General features: G+C 68.0%; 1 protein-coding gene across 2 annotated transcripts in view; it reads left to right on the forward strand.

Annotated features, from left to right (window-relative positions):
- The window catches only part of ERBB3 (erb-b2 receptor tyrosine kinase 3), a 39908-nt gene that overhangs the window by 17459 nt on the left and 5319 nt on the right, over nucleotides 1–17130 (forward strand). The window contains exons 3-26 of one of the 2 annotated variants that reach the window (XM_073318611.1): nucleotides 220–406; nucleotides 3045–3170; nucleotides 4303–4368; nucleotides 4909–5027; nucleotides 5307–5448; nucleotides 5931–6044; nucleotides 6288–6408; nucleotides 7528–7601; nucleotides 7910–8000; nucleotides 8486–8685; nucleotides 9047–9179; nucleotides 9296–9386; nucleotides 9700–9854; nucleotides 10569–10622; nucleotides 11307–11448; nucleotides 12397–12516; nucleotides 12703–12801; nucleotides 13202–13387; nucleotides 13940–14095; nucleotides 14466–14541; nucleotides 14789–14935; nucleotides 15540–15637; nucleotides 16144–16299; nucleotides 16619–16687. In XM_073318611.1, coding sequence (XP_073174712.1) covers nucleotides 220–406; nucleotides 3045–3170; nucleotides 4303–4368; nucleotides 4909–5027; nucleotides 5307–5448; nucleotides 5931–6044; nucleotides 6288–6408; nucleotides 7528–7601; nucleotides 7910–8000; nucleotides 8486–8685; nucleotides 9047–9179; nucleotides 9296–9386; nucleotides 9700–9854; nucleotides 10569–10622; nucleotides 11307–11448; nucleotides 12397–12516; nucleotides 12703–12801; nucleotides 13202–13387; nucleotides 13940–14095; nucleotides 14466–14541; nucleotides 14789–14935; nucleotides 15540–15637; nucleotides 16144–16299; nucleotides 16619–16687 — 2922 coding nt within the window. The remainder of the gene's footprint in view (nucleotides 1–219; nucleotides 407–3044; nucleotides 3171–4302; nucleotides 4369–4908; nucleotides 5028–5306; nucleotides 5449–5930; nucleotides 6045–6287; nucleotides 6409–7527; nucleotides 7602–7909; nucleotides 8001–8485; nucleotides 8686–9046; nucleotides 9180–9295; nucleotides 9387–9699; nucleotides 9855–10568; nucleotides 10623–11306; nucleotides 11449–12396; nucleotides 12517–12702; nucleotides 12802–13201; nucleotides 13388–13939; nucleotides 14096–14465; nucleotides 14542–14788; nucleotides 14936–15539; nucleotides 15638–16143; nucleotides 16300–16618; nucleotides 16688–17130) is intronic. The other variant, XM_073318612.1, reaches the window with a different exon arrangement.

Consider the following 17130-nt stretch of genomic DNA (forward strand, 5'->3'; position numbering starts at 1 on the left):
CGGAGGCGTGTCCCCCCGTGTGCGTGTGCCCCCGTGTGCGTGCGGGGGACTCTCTCCCTGCTCTGGGAATACACCTGCGCTCCGTCCGTCCTGGCGTCCCGCGGCTGGGCAGGGGCATGCTGCGTTTGGAAGGCCCTGGCCGTGCTGACGCTGGGTGAGGGAGCTTGGAAGGTCTGGGCGCGGTGGGGGCTGACAGCGCTTTCTTCCGCGGCTCTCCAGACCATCCGGGAAGTGACGGGCTACGTCCTCATCGCCATGAACGTCTTCACGTACCTGCCCCTGGGGAACCTGCGCGTCATCCGGGGGACCCAGCTCTACGAGGACAAATACGCCCTCTTCGTGCTGCTGAATTACCACACCAATGGCTCGCATGCCCTCCGCCAGGTGGGGTTCAAGCAGCTCACGGGTGAGTCAGCCGGCCCCGCAGGGCTGGCCTGGGGCTCTCCCGCCGCCCCCGGTGGCCGCGCCTGACGCGAGTTGGGCAGTTCTCAGCCCACTGCCGAGTGAACGGATAACGTTGCGCAAGCCGCGTCTGACGCTAGCCAGCGCCCGGCTGGCGGAGATGCTCGTGGAGCTGCCCCAGCCTCTCTCGAGCTGGCACTCCAGGGCAGGGCGGGGACACGCTGGCAGGAGGCGGGGGCGTGTATGGTGCTGGCTGCATAAACACGGTGAGCTCATCCTTGGCCACTGTTCAGATTCGCAGGGGGGAGGAGAGAATCCATTGCAGGCTCCAGGTGACGCATCCCGCCCTGCCAATGCCCCGCAGAGCTTTCCCCCCATGCTGGCAAAATGCAGCCACTTCTGGGGTGGCTGGCGGGAGCTGCTCACAACACCGCTGTGGGGGATCAGAGCAGTGGGCCGCCTTGTCCGGCATCCCCGTCTCCAGGCAGTGGCCAGGACCAATTGCTCTGGAGGAAGATGCAAGCAGCCCCAGAGGTTGCAGGGGGGATGTCGGGTAGGTGAATGCATCCCCCGTGTTGGACTTCGGCTGGGCTGATCCCCCTGCTCTTACCCAAAGCACCAGGGGATCCCAAACAACCTGAGCGCTCAGGGTTTCCCTCTGGGTCAGACCCGCTCTGGGGTGAGCTCAGTGCTGGGACGATGCCCCCCGAGGCTGAGGTCACGTGTTTATCTGCAGGACCAGCAGCTCACGTGCACCAGCCCCCACTTACCTATTCTAGGGTTAGGCTGCTGCCCATCACCAGGGTGTCTGGGCGCCCTCCACATGATAGCAACAGCCAAGTCCCTAGTGCCGTTCCTTGGGGTCTCTGATTTTGGGGGTCAAGGCTCTGCTTTGGGGGGGACATGGGTGTGGAGTCAGGATGGAGCATCATTCTTTTGGGGGGCCTTTCTCAGAGGGGTTCACCAGCGGGGCATTCGCTCTCCGTGCCCAGTTCATGGTGCTTGGCCTGGGTGCCAAGGCGGGGGCCGTGATGGTACCAGTCGTAAACTGCTGGGGAGGGGGGGTCCCCAGCATCGTGGAGCTGAGTGTGAGCCAGTGAGCTCCTGTTGCTGCACTCTGTGTCCTGCCCCCAGTCCCTGAGCCCTCCGAGAACACGCCTCTGACCTGTGCCCTCCCGGGGGCTGGTGGGGTGAAAGTCCAGGGGCCAACGGGCGCTTTATGGGCGCTCCTGGCCAATGGGACGGCGGGATGGGTAATCAATCCCCTTATCGGCTCCTAGGCAGGTTTACGAGCGCTTCCCGCCCCCTGATGGGACAGAAGCAGGTGAACAGTTTGGGGCAGAGGCTGCTCCAAGGTCAAATCCACCTTGGCTGTGGGAAGAAGCAGGGTCGGGCTGGGCTGGAGCTGGAAGGAAAACCCGGGGTGGGTGGGGGGTGGACGGTGAATCGGCTCTAGGGGGCGCTGTTTAGCAAGGAGCAGGATCAGTTGGGGGCGTTGCCCCCTTGGCGTCAGGGCTGACCCCCATGGCCCAGGATGGGGCTAGGCGGTGCTGTGGGGCGGGGGGCTCAGGAGGGGGCTAGCGGCTGCTGGGTTTCACCTTTCAGGTGAGACAGGACAGAGGTGATGGTGGGAGATCCCCTAGCCAGTGGTCTGAGCGCCGGCCTGCTGCCCCCTCTCCCTGGCTCCACGCCGAACCCCCCTGCACGTCCGGCTATTCGCTGGACTTCTCCTGGCTTTCTGTCCTGGGCTGTCGGGTAGCAGCGCGGTTAGATGTCATCCCACCCAGGGGTGGCTGCACTCCGGGGTGCGGGGGGAGGGAATGAGCCCTCCTCTGAGCTGCAAAGCTCAGCCGTGGGTCCGCACGCAGCCCTGACCCCCCTTGGACCCGTGGTCAGCCCCACGCCTTGTGTGTACTTTGCAAAGCCCCCTGGGATACTGGAGAGGAGTTCAAATCAGCAGCCAGGCGCCCTGGCAGCCCGCGGGGGGCTCACGGGTGCCTGGGAGGGGCGTGGATGTTCGACTCCCGGGGGAGCCTGCCGCGGCCCCGTGTGCAGGTGCCAGGAGGGGGAGCCGTGTGCAGGCTGGGGCAGTCCCGGCAGGGCATTCCCATCCCCTGGTGCCCCGGCCTGACCCTCTGGCTGGGCCAGCCTGTTTGCGCTCCAGCCCGAGACGGCATCCTCACCACCCCATGGCAAGCGCCCAGCCTGCCCCGCCCCAACGCTGGGGCTGCCGTCCCCACCCGCCCCGACTCCGGCTGTCAGAACAACCCGGGCTGGGCAGAGCCTCCTGGAGCCGGAAACCCACCCTTGGGTGGGGGACGCTGGCCTCTCCTGCGAGGGGCAGTGGAACGGCCAGCTGTAACCCTCTGCTCCCGGGGTGCCCGGACCCAGGGCTGTGAGTGGGGCTCCATGTGCCCGGCCCCAGACAACCCCCACTTCCGGCTCTGTCCCTCCCCTGCCACGGGGGCACGAGCCCCCTGCTCTGTGGCAGCCCCCTCCCTTTGCCTGCCCTCACCCCCCAAATCTACCACCTGGCTTCTGGGCACTCCCTGAGTCCCAGGGTGGGGGAGGTCAGGGCCGCGGCTCGGCAGGGGTCACTGCCCCAGGGCAGAGCCCGGTCCCAGCGGGTCCTTGCCCTGCAGAGATCCTGGCGGGCGGGGTCGACATCGAGAGGAATGAGCAGTTGTGCCACGTGGACACTATCGAGTGGAGGGACATCATCCGGGACCAGCTGATCGACCCGGTGGTTCGGCAAAATGGCAGGAATTGTGAGTGTCCTGAGGGGGGTGGTCCCAGCCACGGCCCCCACTACCTCTGGCCTGCCAGTGGCGGCCCCCGAGCCCTGGCTCCCCTTGCTCCAGGAATCTTAAGCCCAAGGATCTGGTCCCGAATCGCCCTCCGCGTGCTCCGTCTCCTGCCAAGAGCCCCCCCCCCGTGCCCGCTTGGCTCCCCATCTCCCCTCCTCTCTTTCTCACCCCCGCGGGCTCTGGGTGCCTTTCCGGGGCGCTGCCCTGGGGCAGGTTTGCCCTGGTTTCTGCAGGATGCAGGCAGGGGCCACTGGGGCCGGGGCCAGGCGGGTCCCTTCATGGGCACAGATGTGGTCAATTAACAGGGGCTGGGCAGGGGCTCAGGAATGGTGGGTTCTATTTGCAACTTCGCTACTGACCTGCTGGGCGACCCTGGGGAAGTCATTTGACCCCTGTGCCTCAGTTTCCCTTTCCTCCCTGGAATCTTAGGGGAAAGGACTGTCCCCTGCTCCCTTTTTGCAGCACCTGGCACAATGGGGCCGCCTGGTCTGAGGTGGGGCCTGCCAGAATCACAAACCAACAGGGAGGCAGAGTCAGGATCCTGCTCCACCCCTGGATGCGTTCAGTTCCCCCCTGTGACGCCTCACCCAGCCCCGCCTTTGCAAATATTAGCCCTCACGGCCAGTGTCCAAAACTCCTTCCCAAGGCAAACAGGGCCTGGCAGGGCTCCCAGCTGTAGGGAAGAGCTGGTCCAGCCCAGCCTGCCAGAATGAAGAATCGAGGATGCTGCTCTAACCACGAGACCCCACTCCCCTCCCAGAGCCAGGGATAGAACCCAGGAGTCCTGGCTCCCAGTCCCACCTCCCTCTAGGGTTCCAGCCTGCCTCTGCGGGGAGCAGCTCCCCGATGAAGCAGGCGGTGACTGCGGGGCGACCTAGTGCTCATTAGCAAGCTGAGTCGGGGGGGGGTCCAAGCCCTGGGCCGACTTTCCTGTCCCGTGCTGCGGCCCTGCCCATGCGAGGGGCTGGCTTCGGCACCCGCCATCGCAGCCAGCGCCCTGCTCTGCCCACCTGGCCTGCCCCACATGAGGGCACTGGAGCAAGACCCCGTCCCCTCTGCCCCTCTCTGATGCTGGGCGTTTCTCTTCCCCCAGGTGCCCCCTGCCATGAGAGCTGTGACAGACACTGCTGGGGCCCGAACCCAGAGGACTGCCAGAAATGTGGGTACCGGCTTGGAGCCTGCCCAGCGTGGGGGGCGGGCAGCTGGCAGGGCTGGGAGCCAAAGAGGGGGTCTCTGCCTTGCAAAGAGAGACCAGAAAGTTGCAGTCCGGGGGCTGGCTCTGCAGATCTAGTCGGGGGGCTGGGCGGGGTAGCAGCGGGGCTGGGGAGGGGGCAGGGGACCAGCCAGGGGGCTGGGAGGGGGTAGCAGCAGGGCCGGGGAGGGGGCAGGGGACCAGCCAGGGGGCCGGTCAGGGGTAGCAGCGGGGCCAGGGAGGGGGCAGGTATCCCGGGCTTGGGGGAGGTGGGTTTGAATCCCCCTGGGTGGCCCGAGGGCTGGGTGGGCTGTGGACACAGGGCTCCCTTTATCCACTCAAGGGGTCCTTCTGGGCCGGGGGGGACAGGGAGGGGACCTGGATCCGGCACCGTTCATCAGGCTGCTGGGGCTCAGGAGCTGAGCTCATGGGGCCGGAGTGGGGGGGGCTCAGAGAGGGCTCAGGCCACTGCCCCCCCCTCACCCATCTCCTCTGCTCCCCCCTCAGTGACCAAGACCATCTGCGCCCCCCAGTGCAATGGGCGCTGCTTCGGGCACAGCCCCAGCGAGTGCTGCCATGACGAGTGTGCGGGGGGCTGCACCGGCCCCCGCCAGACTGAATGCTTCGTACGTCCCCTGGGGGTCTGGGGGGGGGGGCTGTGCTGCGGGAGGGGGGCTTGGGGGGGTCTGTGCTGGGGCAGGGGGGCTAGGGGTCTGTACTGGGGGGGCTGTCTATGCTGGGGGTCTGTGCTGGGGGGGTCTGCCCATGCTGGGGCAGGGGGGTCTGTCTGTGCTGGGGCAGGGGTTTGTCTGTCTGTCTATACCAGGCCGGTGGCAGCGGGGGGGGTCTCTGTGTCGGTCCCCGTGGGCTGGGCCGGGGTCCCTGACACTCTGCCCACCCCCCAGGCCTGCCGCCACTTCAACGACAGCGGGGCCTGCGTCCCGCTCTGCCCCCAGCCGCTGATCTACAACAAACTCACCTTCCAGCTGGAGCCCAACCCCGACACCAAGTACCAGTACGGGGGCGTCTGCGTCGCCGAATGCCCACGTGAGCCGGGGCCGGGGGCTCCCCGCGGACGCCCTGATCTCTCCTGGGGCGGGGGGGGGTTCCCAGCCGTCCTACCCCCCATGAGACCCTTTGCTGGGGGGCGGGGTAACTAAGCCTGGCCCTGTTGTGAGATCCCCTCGCATGGCGGTCTTGTGCCCCAGCTCTGTGCCCCACACCCACCCTTCTGGGGAGGGGAAGTCACTGGGGAATCGTCCTTCCCAGCATGTGCCCCCCCCCCACCAGCCAGGGGTGGCAAAGGGCTTTGCAAAGAGCAGAGTTATTATAGCCCTGTGGGGAAACTGAGGCACCGAGCCAGCTGGGTGCAGCGTGCCTCGAGGGCACAACAACCAGCCTGGCAGAGCTGGGAACAGAATCCAGGAGTCCAGGTTCCCAGACCGCCCCCGCTCCAACCACTAGGCGCTCGGCCCCCACCCCCCTTCCCACTCGTCAGGTCTCGCCTCACCCACTCCCCCTGCCGGCAGATAACTTCGTGGTGGACCAGAGCTCCTGTGTGCGGGCCTGTCCGAAGGACAAGATGGAGGTGGAGAAGAACGGCCTGAAGATGTGTGAGCCGTGCCCTGGACTCTGCCCTAAAGGTATGGAGGGGTGCGGGGCGGCCGTCCAGCCTGGGGCTCATGCTGGTAGAACCCAGGAGTCCTGGCTCCCAGCCCCCCTGCTCATAACTCACTGGACCTGTGGCAGAGGCCAGACAAACTGTTTGCCCCCCGTGGGGGCTGGATGGTGCGTTGGGCAGCCCTGGCATTTCCATGGTGCCCTGCCCCGGGCATGGGGTGCGGGTGTGTCGGGTGGCTCATTCCCTCTCCCCTCCTGCCTTCCAGCCTGCGAGGGGACGGGCGTCGGGAACAAATACCAGACAGTCGATTCGAGCAACATCGACGGGTTCATCAACTGCACCAAGATCCGGGGCAACCTGGACTTCCTCATCACGGGGCTGAACGGGTGAGGCTGAGCCCCTCTGCCCGGCACTGCGATGCGCTCCCCTCTGGGGTGGGGCACAGCCGTGATTAACAGGTGCATGGCACCGCTGCCCCGGACCCGCTCTCCTGGCGCGGCGATGCTGCGGCTGGGCTACAGGGCGGGGGGAACTTGTACCCCTTGGAAGAGCAGAGATTCGGGAGGGGGCATCTGGCCGGGTCGGCAGGTCAAAGGGCAAGGGGGATTTTTAACGGCCCCAGGAGGGCGGGGCTTCGGTTTCATGTCTCATGGGAGAGATGGCGCCCCCTAACCCCACGCTGCGGCCCTGGGGCCAGCACGTAGAGCCAGGGGAGAGCGCCCCCTGCTGAACCCCCATCCCGTTCCCTGCAGCACAGCGCCCCCTAGCGTCCAGCCCAGAGAGGCAGGGGAGAGTGCCCCCTGCTGGCCCCCCCGGCTCCCTGCAGCACAGCGCCCCCTAGCGCCCAGCCCGGAGAGGCAGGGGAGAGCGCCCCCTGCTGGCCCCCCAGCTCTCTGCAACACAGCGCCCCCTAGTGCCCAGCCCGGAGAGGCAGGGGAGAGTGCCCCCTGCTGGTCCCCCGGCTCCCTGCAGCACAGCGCCCCCTAGCGCCCAGCCCGGAGAGGCAGGGGAGAGTGCCCCCTGCTGGTCCCCCGGCTCCCTGCAGCACAGCGCCCCCTAGCGCCCAGCCCGGAGAGGCAGGGGAGAGCGCCCCCTGCTGCCCCCCGGCTCCCTGCAGCACAGTGCCCCCTAGCGTCCAGCCAGGGAAGAGCGCCCCCTGCTGCCCCCCCCCGGTTCCCTGTAGCACAGCGCCCCCTAGCGCCCAGCCTGGAGAGGCAGGGGAGAGTGCCCCCTGCTGGCCCCCCAGCTCCCTGCAGCACAGCGCCCCTTAGCGTGCAGCCAGGGAAGAGCACCCCCTGCTGGCCCCCTGGCTCCCTGCAGCACAGCGCCCCCTAGCACCCAGCCCGGAGAGGCAGGGAAGAGCACCCCCTGCTGGCCCCCCGGCCCCGTGCAGCACAGCGCCCCCTAGCACCCAGCCCGGAGAGGCAGGGGAGAGCGGTATCCTCCAGCCGATCAGGCCAGTGGTTCTGACGGTGTCTGGGTCTCGTTCCCCCCTGCCCCCGCAGGGACCCCTGGTGCAACATCTCGGCCCTGGATCCGGAGAAGCTGAATGTCTTCCGGACGGTGCGGGAGATCACGGGTGAGGAACGGGCAGGGGTTTGGGGGGACTGAACGGGGGGGGAGCAGGGGCAGGGGGGACTGAACGGGGGGGGAGCAGGGGCAGGGGGGACTGCACGGGGGCGGGGGCAGGGGTCCAGCCCGGTGGCCTGTGGGGAAGCCCTGGGTGTCTGTATACCGACTCCGTGACCCTGGCGGCCAAGAGGGGGCTTCATGGGGGGAGAGTGCCGGGGGAAGCGCCCGTCCCAAGCCCGGTGAGGGAGCAGCGTGGGGGGGGGGGCTGGAGACGCAGAGGGGGCGTCCCTGACACGCCGGTTGCTCCCCCCGCAGGTTATCTGAACATCCAGTCGTGGCCCAAACACATGCATAACTTCAGCGTCTTCTCCAACCTCGTCACCATCGGGGGCCGGAGCCTGTACAAGTGAGAGACCCCCCAGCCCAGCCCGGCCCAGGGGAGAGGCCCCTGACCCTGCCCCCCCCAGCCCTTCCCCTCCCTGGGGGAAAGGCCCCCCTGGCCCTGAGAGGATTGGGGGGGCTTTCCCCCAGCCCCTTGCCCAGCGGTGCCGGAGTCCCTGCATGCAGGGCTGTGGCTCAGGGCTCTGGGGAGAGCAGGAGCCTTTGGTCCAGGGGCATCTGTTCAAACCCAGCCCCACATGTTGGGGGCTGAGAGCCGGCCCCTGCCGGTGGCCCCGTGTGAAACGAGGCAGCGGGTCTCAGCCCAGTTCACAGTGGGATGGGAGGCTCCATAACCCGAGAGCAGCCCCAGGCCCCCTGCTCTGCGCCCCTAGACCCCGAGCTGGGAACAGACCCCAGAAGTCCAGGCTCCCTCCAGGCCACGTGAAGCTGCCGGGGCTGAGTGGCCCCCCCCCGGCAGCGTGGGGCTGACACGGGCGTGTCCGTCCCCAGCCGCGGCTTCTCCCTGCTGATCATGAAGAACCTGAACGTGACGTCTCTGGGGCTGCGCTCGCTGCGGGAGATCAGCGCGGGCAAGGTGTACATCACCGAGAACCGGCAGCTCTGCTTCCTCCACACCATCAACTGGGGGGCGCTGTCCCGCCGCCGGGGCGACCTGGAGATCAAGGACAACAAGCCCCGGGGCAAGTGCGGTGAGTGTGGGGGCGGGGCGAGATCCTGTGTCACAGGCAGTGAGCGGACTAGGGGGTGAGAGGCAGGGGCAGGGGGGCTGGGAGCCAGGACTCCTGGGTTCTATCCCCAGCTCTGGGAGGGGAGCGGAGTCTAGTGGTTAGGGAGAGCTGGGAGCCAGGACTCCTGGGTTCCGTCCCCGGATCTGGGAGGGGAGAGGAGGTCTGGTGGTTAGAGCATTGCGGGGGCTGGGAGCCAGGACTGCTGGGTTCCGTCCCCGGATCTGGGAAAGGGAGAGTGGAAGAACATGGGGCAGGGGGAGCAGTGGAGGCTGGGGGGGGGTCTGGGAGCTCACCCCACTGCTGACCCCTGGCTCCCCTGCAGTGCAAGAAGGGAAGGTGTGTGACCCGCTCTGCTCAAGCGACGGCTGCTGGGGGCCTGGCCCCGACCAGTGCATCTCCTGCCGCAACTACAGCCGGGAGGGGACCTGCGTGGCCACCTGCAGCTTCTACCAAGGGTGAGGGGCAGCTGAGAGCCTGGGGGGGCCTGCGTGGAAACATGGGGGGTGGGGGCAGGAGAATGCGAGACCCTCAGAGGGCAGCATTAGTGACCCCCCGCCACTCTCTCGTGCAGGGCGACCCGGGAATATGCCCGTGAGGGCGAGTGTTACCAGTGCCACCCGGAGTGCAAGAGGATGGAGGGCAACCTGACCTGCCACGGCTCGGTGCGTGACCCCCCTCCCCGGGCTTTTCTCCTCTCGGGCACCGGCTCAGGGTGGGTGGGGAATGGGGCCCAGGGCCTTTCTCCTCTAGGGGGCGCCGGCCCTGATCCGGCCCCAGGTTGGGGGACTGGCTGGCTCAGGGGGGCTGGGAATGGGGCCCGGGGCCTTTCCTCCCTAGGGGTCCCTGGCTCCCGGCCCCAGGACAGCGGACGGGACACGGGGCCTTTCCCCTGTAGGGGGCGCCAGAGGGGGTTCTGGGTGCTGGCGGGGGAGGGGTCCGTCCCAGCCCTCTCCTGACTCTGTCTGGCCCCCCCAGGGCGCCGACGCTTGCGTGCGATGTGCCCGGTATAAGGACGGGCCCCACTGCGTGGACAGCTGCCCCGAGGGCATCCTGGGCGAGCAAGGGCCCATCTACAAGTACCCGGACGCCAACCACGAGTGCCACCCCTGCCACGAGAACTGCACGCGGGGGTGAGAGCAGCAGCCCCCCCCATCCGGGGCACAGCCGGGAGGCCCCGATCCTGCAGCCCGGCCCCCCAGGGACCTCGCTGCATGGCTGAGATCCATGGAGTCTGCAAGGCCAGACATGGGGGGCAGGAATGTGGGGAAAGGGGCAAAGGACCCCTCTCCCCCCCCCCAGCAGCAGCAGCCGGGGTCCCCCAGACCTGAGACTTGGAGTAGGCGAGGAGCTGCGGCCGAGCCCCACTTTCGGCTCCCGAGCCAATCGGGTGGGCTCTGAGAGGGGCCCCCAGGCTGTGGGACCTGACGCTTCCAGCCCCTGCCTGGGGAGGTGCAGCCCCAGGGTGAATGGCAGCGGGGTCTCTGCTGGACGTGTCTCCCAAGAGAGAACCCAGGAGCCCTGGCTCCAATCCACTAGATCCCACTGCCCTCCCAGAATCAGGGAGAGAACCCAGGAGACCTGGCTCCCAGCCCCACTGCTCTTATCACTCGACCCCACTCCAGCCGAGAGCTGGGATAGAACCCAGGACTCCTGGCTCTTAGCCCCCTGCTCTAACCACCAGATCCCACTCCCCTAGAACTGGGGAGAGAACCCAGGAGTCCTGGCTCCCACCCCCCGCCTGCTCTGACATCCTTCCCATAAGCCTGGTGCTCTCCGTGGCGCCCCTCTGTCTGTCTTTCTGTCCGTCCGTCCGTGGGGTGATCGGCGGGTTCTGTCTCCCGCAGGTGCCTCGGGCCGCAGATCCAGGACTGCGTCACAGAGCCCCTGCCCGTCGCCAGGTACCCTTCGCAGCCGGCTGCTGCTTGCTGGAGCTCTGACCCCGGCCTGGGGGCCCTTCAGCTGGGCTCGGGACAGGCAATGCCCTCCCCATCCTGACGCCCTGACCCAGGGCGGGGCAGGGCTGGGTCAGGGGTGGGGCTGGGCCCCTGCGTGGATTAAATTTGGCAGTTCTCAGCCTGGCCCCAGCGGGACATGTGCAGAGCCCCGCTCCCGCTCCCCAGCTGTGCCAGGCCCCCTCGCCCGGGCGATGACGTGAACCAACCGCTGAGGGTGGGGTTGGGGCACCCCCTGGGGTGGTGACCCCAGTTGCCCTGCAGCCTCTTCTCCCAGGCTGGGTCTCGCTGGCGCCCAGCCCCCTTGGCCTCCATGGGAACAGCCCCACGACTGCTCCAGAGACCCAGAGATCCCCCGGGCCTACGCAGCAGAGGGGGAGCCCCTCAGCTGGTGTGTGGTCCCCGACGCCCCCTCTCCCCACCCCGTCCCTCCCTGCCTTCCCTTGGGTTCCTTTCCAAACCCGAGACCCTTCCCGTGCCTCCGCCAGGGAAGCAGGGTGGGGCTTGGGCACTGCAGGCCCCACGGATGGGATTGCACCAGCCCTTCGCTCCGGCTCCCCCGGGGCTCCGGCCAGGGCGGTGCCCGGGCAGGGGCCCGGCGCTGACACCCGCCCCCCCGTCCGTCCCCAGGAAAAGCCCCACAGTCATAGCGGTGATGGTCGTGGGCTGCCTCTTCATCTCCTGCTCCTGCTTCCTGCTCACCCTCCTGTACTGGCGCGGCAAGAAGATCCAGAAGAAGCGGGCGATGCGCCGCTACCTGGAGAGGGGCGAGGTGAGACGCCCCCCAGCCCCCGCAGCCCTTGTGAACAGGGCTCCCGGCTGCCCGGGGGAGGGACGTGGGACGGGGCTGAGGCAGTGGGCGGGAGCCGCGGGGGGAAGGTTCTTGTGCCGCAGGGCGCTCGGATGACGGGGCAGAAAGGAAGGTTTGTGCTAAGAGAGAAAAGACTGGCACCCCTCAGCCCCCTGCGCTCCCAGCCATGCCCCCCCCAGCTCTGCTGGTGCCCCTCACTCCCGACCTGCGGCCCCCTGCTAGCCCAGCTTTGCCCTCCCAGCTCTGCCGGTGCCCCTCATTCCCGACCCACAGCCCCCTGCTAGCCCAGCCCTGGGCTCCCCCTTTCCCCAGCTCTGCTGGTGCCTCTCACTCCCGACCCGCGGCCCCCTGCACTCCCAGCTCTGCCCCCCCAGCTCTGCTGGTGCCCCTCATTCCCGATCCGCAGCCCCCTGCTAGCCCAGCCCTGGGCTCCCCCCTTCCCCAGCTCTGCCCCTCACTCCCGACCTGCGGCCCCCTGCTAGCCCAGCTTTGCCCTCCCAGCTCTGCTGGTGCCCCTCACTCCCCACCCGCAGCCCCTGCTAGCCCAGCCCTGGGCTCCCCCCTTCCCCAGCTCTGCCCCTCACTCCCAACCCGCGGCCCCCTGTGCTCCCAGCTCTGCCCCCCCAGCTCTGCCGGTGCCCCTCACTCCCGACCCGCAGTCCCTGCTAGCCCAGCCCTGGGCTCCCCCCAGCTCTGCCCCTCACTCCCCACCCGCGGCCGCCTGCTGTCCCGGCTCTGTCCCCCACAGCTCTGCACGGGGCTCTTCAGTCTTGACCTGTGACCTAAGTCAAATGAGTAACCCAGGGAGAGAGGCACAAATCACTAGGGCCAGGGGCATCGAGGCAGCGGGGGGTCTGGGAGGGGTGGGGCCCCCCAGCACTGGTTCAACCCATCTTTCTCCCTTGGCAGAGCCTCGAGCCCCTGGACCCAAGCGAGAAAGCCAACAAGGTGCTGGCCCGGATCTTGAAGGAGACGGAGCTGAGGAAGCTGAAGGTGCTGGGCTCGGGTGTGTTCGGGACGGTGCACAAGGTGAGGGGGGGAAGCTGCAGCCCGGGGGCGCGGGGAGGCTCCGGGGCTGCTTGAGCACCGCAGCTGCTGCGGGGGCGGATGGGACGGCGTCTCCGCGCGGCCGTGGGGGAGCCCTGAGTGGGGGCTGGGGCGGGGCAGCCCCTGGGATCCCAGCTCGGTTCACGCTGGGGGTTCCTCTCCCGCCAGGGCGTCTGGATCCCGGACGGAGACTCCATCAAGATCCCTGTCAGCATCAAGGTGATAGAGGACCGGAGCGGCCACCAGACCTTCCACGCCGTCACCGACGTGAGTGAGGGCCCCGCCACCCCCCTGCCAGCCTGGGGCCAGACCATTGGCCCATCCAGCCCAGTGGCCCTGCCCCCCATTGGCCTATCCACTCTGATGTCCTATCAGCAACCAATGTCAGTGCTTCAGAGCGAGACTTAAAACTCCCATGATGCACTTCAGTGTGCCACATGAAACCAGGGGGTGGGGGAGCCCCCGCCCCCAGGCCGTCCTTGCGTACCCCAAACTCCCCCTGGCATCAGTGGGGGCTCTGAGGGTGCCAGCCCTGGCCGGCGTCACCCCTAGTCCATTTTCATTTGTCTGGGATCAGATCCCAGTGGCGGGGAGTTCCACAGGGGAGCTGGATACCGGGGGCGGAGCCAAGGCTGTAATAGGCTCCCGTCTCCCTCTGGCCCTGCAGCACATGCTGGCCATTGGCAGCCTGGAACACGCCTACATCGTGCGGCTGCTGGGCATCTGCCCCGGGCCGCAGCTGCAGCTGGTGACGCAGCTCCTGCCGCTGGGCTCGCTGCTCGACCACGTGCGCAAGAACAGGGACGCCATCGGGCCGCAGCTGCTGCTCAACTGGTGCGTGCAGGTTGCCAAGGTGAGCGGCCCCGCGGCACTCGACGGCGCGTTCCCGGGGTCCCCTTCCCACCGGCATCAAAGCGGGGCACGAGCCCGGCTCGGGGAGCTGGTCTCTGGGTGAGGCGTCCTTGGCCCCAGGCTCGTGGGTGGGGCTGGCCAGGCAGCACGAGGAGACAGAGCGGAGAAGGGGCAGGGGCTGGGGGTAGCAGCTCCTTTGGTTCCCACACCCGGCGGGGGACCCTTCCAAAGACCTGCTCCCAAAGTGCCACGGCCCTGAAGGGAGGGTGAATCTGGCCTGTTCATCCCCCCTGTGGCATTTACCCTGAACCCCAATGAGGGATGTTCTGAACATGTCAGTGCTGTTAACTCTTCCTCTTCTAATCAGTGTTGTCACAGACACTTTTGGGGTGGAGGGAGGAGCCTGTGGTTGTGGGTGGAGCTTTGGGACAGTGGGTGAAACTAGTCCAGCCTGCTGCCCATCACTGGTACGAAACCCAAGCGACTCCCCCCCCACCCCCGCGCACACACGCACAAATGGGTCGGCCCCACGCTCTCCGCCTCTCGCCCCCAGGGCATGTACTACTTGGAAGAGCATCGCATGGTCCATCGGGACCTGGCCGCCCGCAACGTCCTGCTGAAGTCGCCCAGCCAGGTGCAGGTGGCGGATTTCGGGATCGCCGACCTGCTCTACCCCGATGACAAGAAATACTTCTACAATGAGATCAAGGTGGGGTGTGGCCCCGGGGCCCCCATCGTCGTCCCCCGTGCCCGCTCCGGGGCCAGCTGAGCCTCAGGTCCACTCCAGCAGGATGTCCCCCAAGGTTGCTTCCCCTTCCTGCTGCACTGGGGCCGCCCCAGCCAGAGTGGGCTGGTGTCAGAGGTCTGGCCCCCCCCCCAGCAGAGGGGGCAGATTGGGAGGGTAACTGGGGGGCCCTGCATTCAGGGTCCGCTCTTCTTCCCAGGGGAGCAGACCGTGCATCAGAGCAGCCCTAGGGCCCCATGAAATCGGGCCCCAGGGGTATCTCTGGCCCAAGCAGAAGCAGCCCCCAGGCACCCCCCACCCAGGTAACGCTCCTTCCCCGCCTCTCGTCCCACAGACTCCGATTAAATGGATGGCGCTGGAGAGCATCCACTTCGGGAAGTACACACACCAGAGCGACGTCTGGAGCTACGGTCAGTGCCCACCGTGCCCCCACCTTGCACCCGCCCTGTACCCACCCCTGCCCGCAAAGCGTCGCAGGCCGGGGCTGGAGCAGCCGGGAGCCGCCCCCCCCAGCCAGCACCCTGCCCCGCTCCCCACAGCGCCCCCTGCTGGGTCCCATGTGCACACCCCCCAGCGCAGAATTCCCCCCAACCACCTGCCCTTGCAGCCCCTCCTGGCCTGACTGTCCCACCTCTGCCCCCCCCCGCCTCCCCGCAGGCGTGACGCTGTGGGAGATGATGACTTTCGGGGCAGAGCCCTACACGGGGATCCGGCTGGCTGAGGTGCCCGACCTGCTGGAGAAGGGCGAGCGGCTCATGCAGCCCCAGATCTGCACCATCGACGTCTACATGGTGATGGTGAAATGTGAGTTGCTGGGTCTGTCTGTCTCCCTGCCACCCCCTGCAGGTGGGGTGGGGCCCTGCCTGGGGCGTGGGTGTCTCCCTGCCCGGGGTGTTTACGTCCCAGCCCCTGGGGGCTGTTTGCAGGGGATATCGGCCCTGCCCAGGGGCCGGGTTGCACCCAAGTGGTCCTGCCTGGTGGAGCAGGGCCTGGGGCCGTGGGGTTGGGGGGAGGGGGGGGCGCAGTGGCCATGGGGACTCATGGGAGGGGTGTAGGGCTATGCTCTGCCCCTCCCCCACCGGCAATCCGCACTGACCCCGATATGCCCCGGGTGCAGGGAGGGACGTCACCCCGTGGTGCCAGGGGACAGCTGTGAGCTGGGGGGCAAGCGTGTGGAGGGGGAGCGCTGGGAGGGAGCCACACAGCTGGGGCCAGAGCCCTGGGGCGGGGGCTGGAAGGTCGTTGTTCCGTGCCCCCCCCCCCCGGCCCCAATGCACTTTTCCAGGCAGTCCTTCTCCCCTCCCGTCCACCTGTCTGAGCCCCTCTGGTGGGACCCGTGGTGCTGGGGCGGTTCGGGGGGCTGGGTCTCACCTCCGGCCGGATCTCACCCCTCTGTGCCCCCCGCCAGGCTGGATGATCGATGAAAACGTCCGTCCCACCTTCAAGGAACTGGCCAATGAGTTCACTCGCATGGCCCGCGACCCGCCCCGCTATCTGGTCATCAAGGTGAGTGCGTGGCCCCGGGCCGTTCTACAGCGGGGGGCTGCCCTGGGCCCTCAGCCAATCCAGCCCCTAGTGTGCCCGCCCCCCATGAGCCACCTGGTCAATGGCGCATTAGCCCTTTAAATCCCCCCCGCCCCAGCCTTAAGCATCCCAGCTCCTGCCCCATCTGCCCCCTCCCCACTCCATGCCCGGCTCTCTGGGCTCCCTGCCTGACATATACACCCAGGGAACCCCCCCCGCCCCTGGCGGGGATCCTGTTGCTGGGCATTCCCAGCCTGCCGGCTCCCCACTCCTCGGCTGCGGGTGTGCGGGGTGGATCCCTCCTGCGGGGGGGGGGGCAAGACCTGCTCTAGACAAGAGTCTTATCTGTCCCCCTCCCTGCCTCACACCCCCCATCCTGCCCCGCTAAGCGTTAAGGTGGCCCTGGCCACTCAGCGTTGGGGGCTGGGCCCCGTTAACCCCTTGCCAGCCCCTGACGCGGTGTCCCTTCCCCTCCCCACCCTGTGCAGAGGGAGAGTGGGCCGCTGCCCCCCGCTGAGCCCCCCCTGAGTGACAAGGAGCTGGAGGACATGGAGACGCTGGAGCTGGAGCTGGAGGACGAGCTGAGCTCCTTCAACGCAGCCACCGGCCTCTTCGCCTCCAGACAGCGTGTGGACTACGCCCGGGTGAGAGATGGCCGCCTCCCCCTCGGCCTGTACCCCCCCCCCCAACAACCTGGCCCTTCTGCGGGGAGGCTAAAAATCCTTCCTGTAAAGGATGGGAGGGGGGGACCCTGTGGGGGAGGGGTTTCCTTCCTGACCCTGGCAGCGCTCGGCCTTGAAGCATGAGACCCGGTTCCATGGGTCGTAGCTCAGGGCTGACCCCCCGGCCCAGCCTGCGCCTGGGGGTCCGGCAGACTGTTTGCGCGCCGTCTCCCCAGGTCCCGGTGCCAAGGACCCCCTGCCCTGGGCCGAGCAATCACCACCTGCCTCTCTCTCTTTGCAGAGCCCGAACCTGAGCCCCCCAGCTGGCTACATCCCCATGAACCAGACTGGCCTCAGCAGCTGCCGCCAGGTACCCAGCACAGCGGACAGGGGGTGCGCCCCATGGACGTCCTCTGCCGGAGGGTCCCAGGGGGCTGCGGGTTGGGATTAAGGGGCACCGGCAGAGCTGTGGGTGGGGAGCCCAGGGCTGGGCTAGCAGGGGGTTGCGGGTTGGGATGGAGGGGCACCGGCAGAGCTGTGGGTGGGGAGCCCAGGGCTGGGCTAGCAGGGGGTTGCGGGTTGGGATTGAGGGGCACCGGCGGAGCTGTGGGTGGGGAGCCCAGGGCTGGGCTAGCAGGGGGTTGCGGGTTGGGATTGAGGGGCTCCGGCAGAGCTGGCTGGGGCAAAGCTGGGCTAGCAGGGGGCTGGGGGTCAGCAGTGGACTAGCCGGGCTAAAGCTGCTCCCGTGGGTCTTGCCCGTCTCCGTCGCAGTGAGCAGGGGCAGGTCTGTCGTGCAGCCCCGTGTCCGGCGGC

This window comes from Lepidochelys kempii, chromosome 20 (genome assembly GCF_965140265.1).
Source record: "Lepidochelys kempii isolate rLepKem1 chromosome 20, rLepKem1.hap2, whole genome shotgun sequence".
Taxonomy (NCBI): Eukaryota; Metazoa; Chordata; order Testudines; family Cheloniidae; genus Lepidochelys; species Lepidochelys kempii.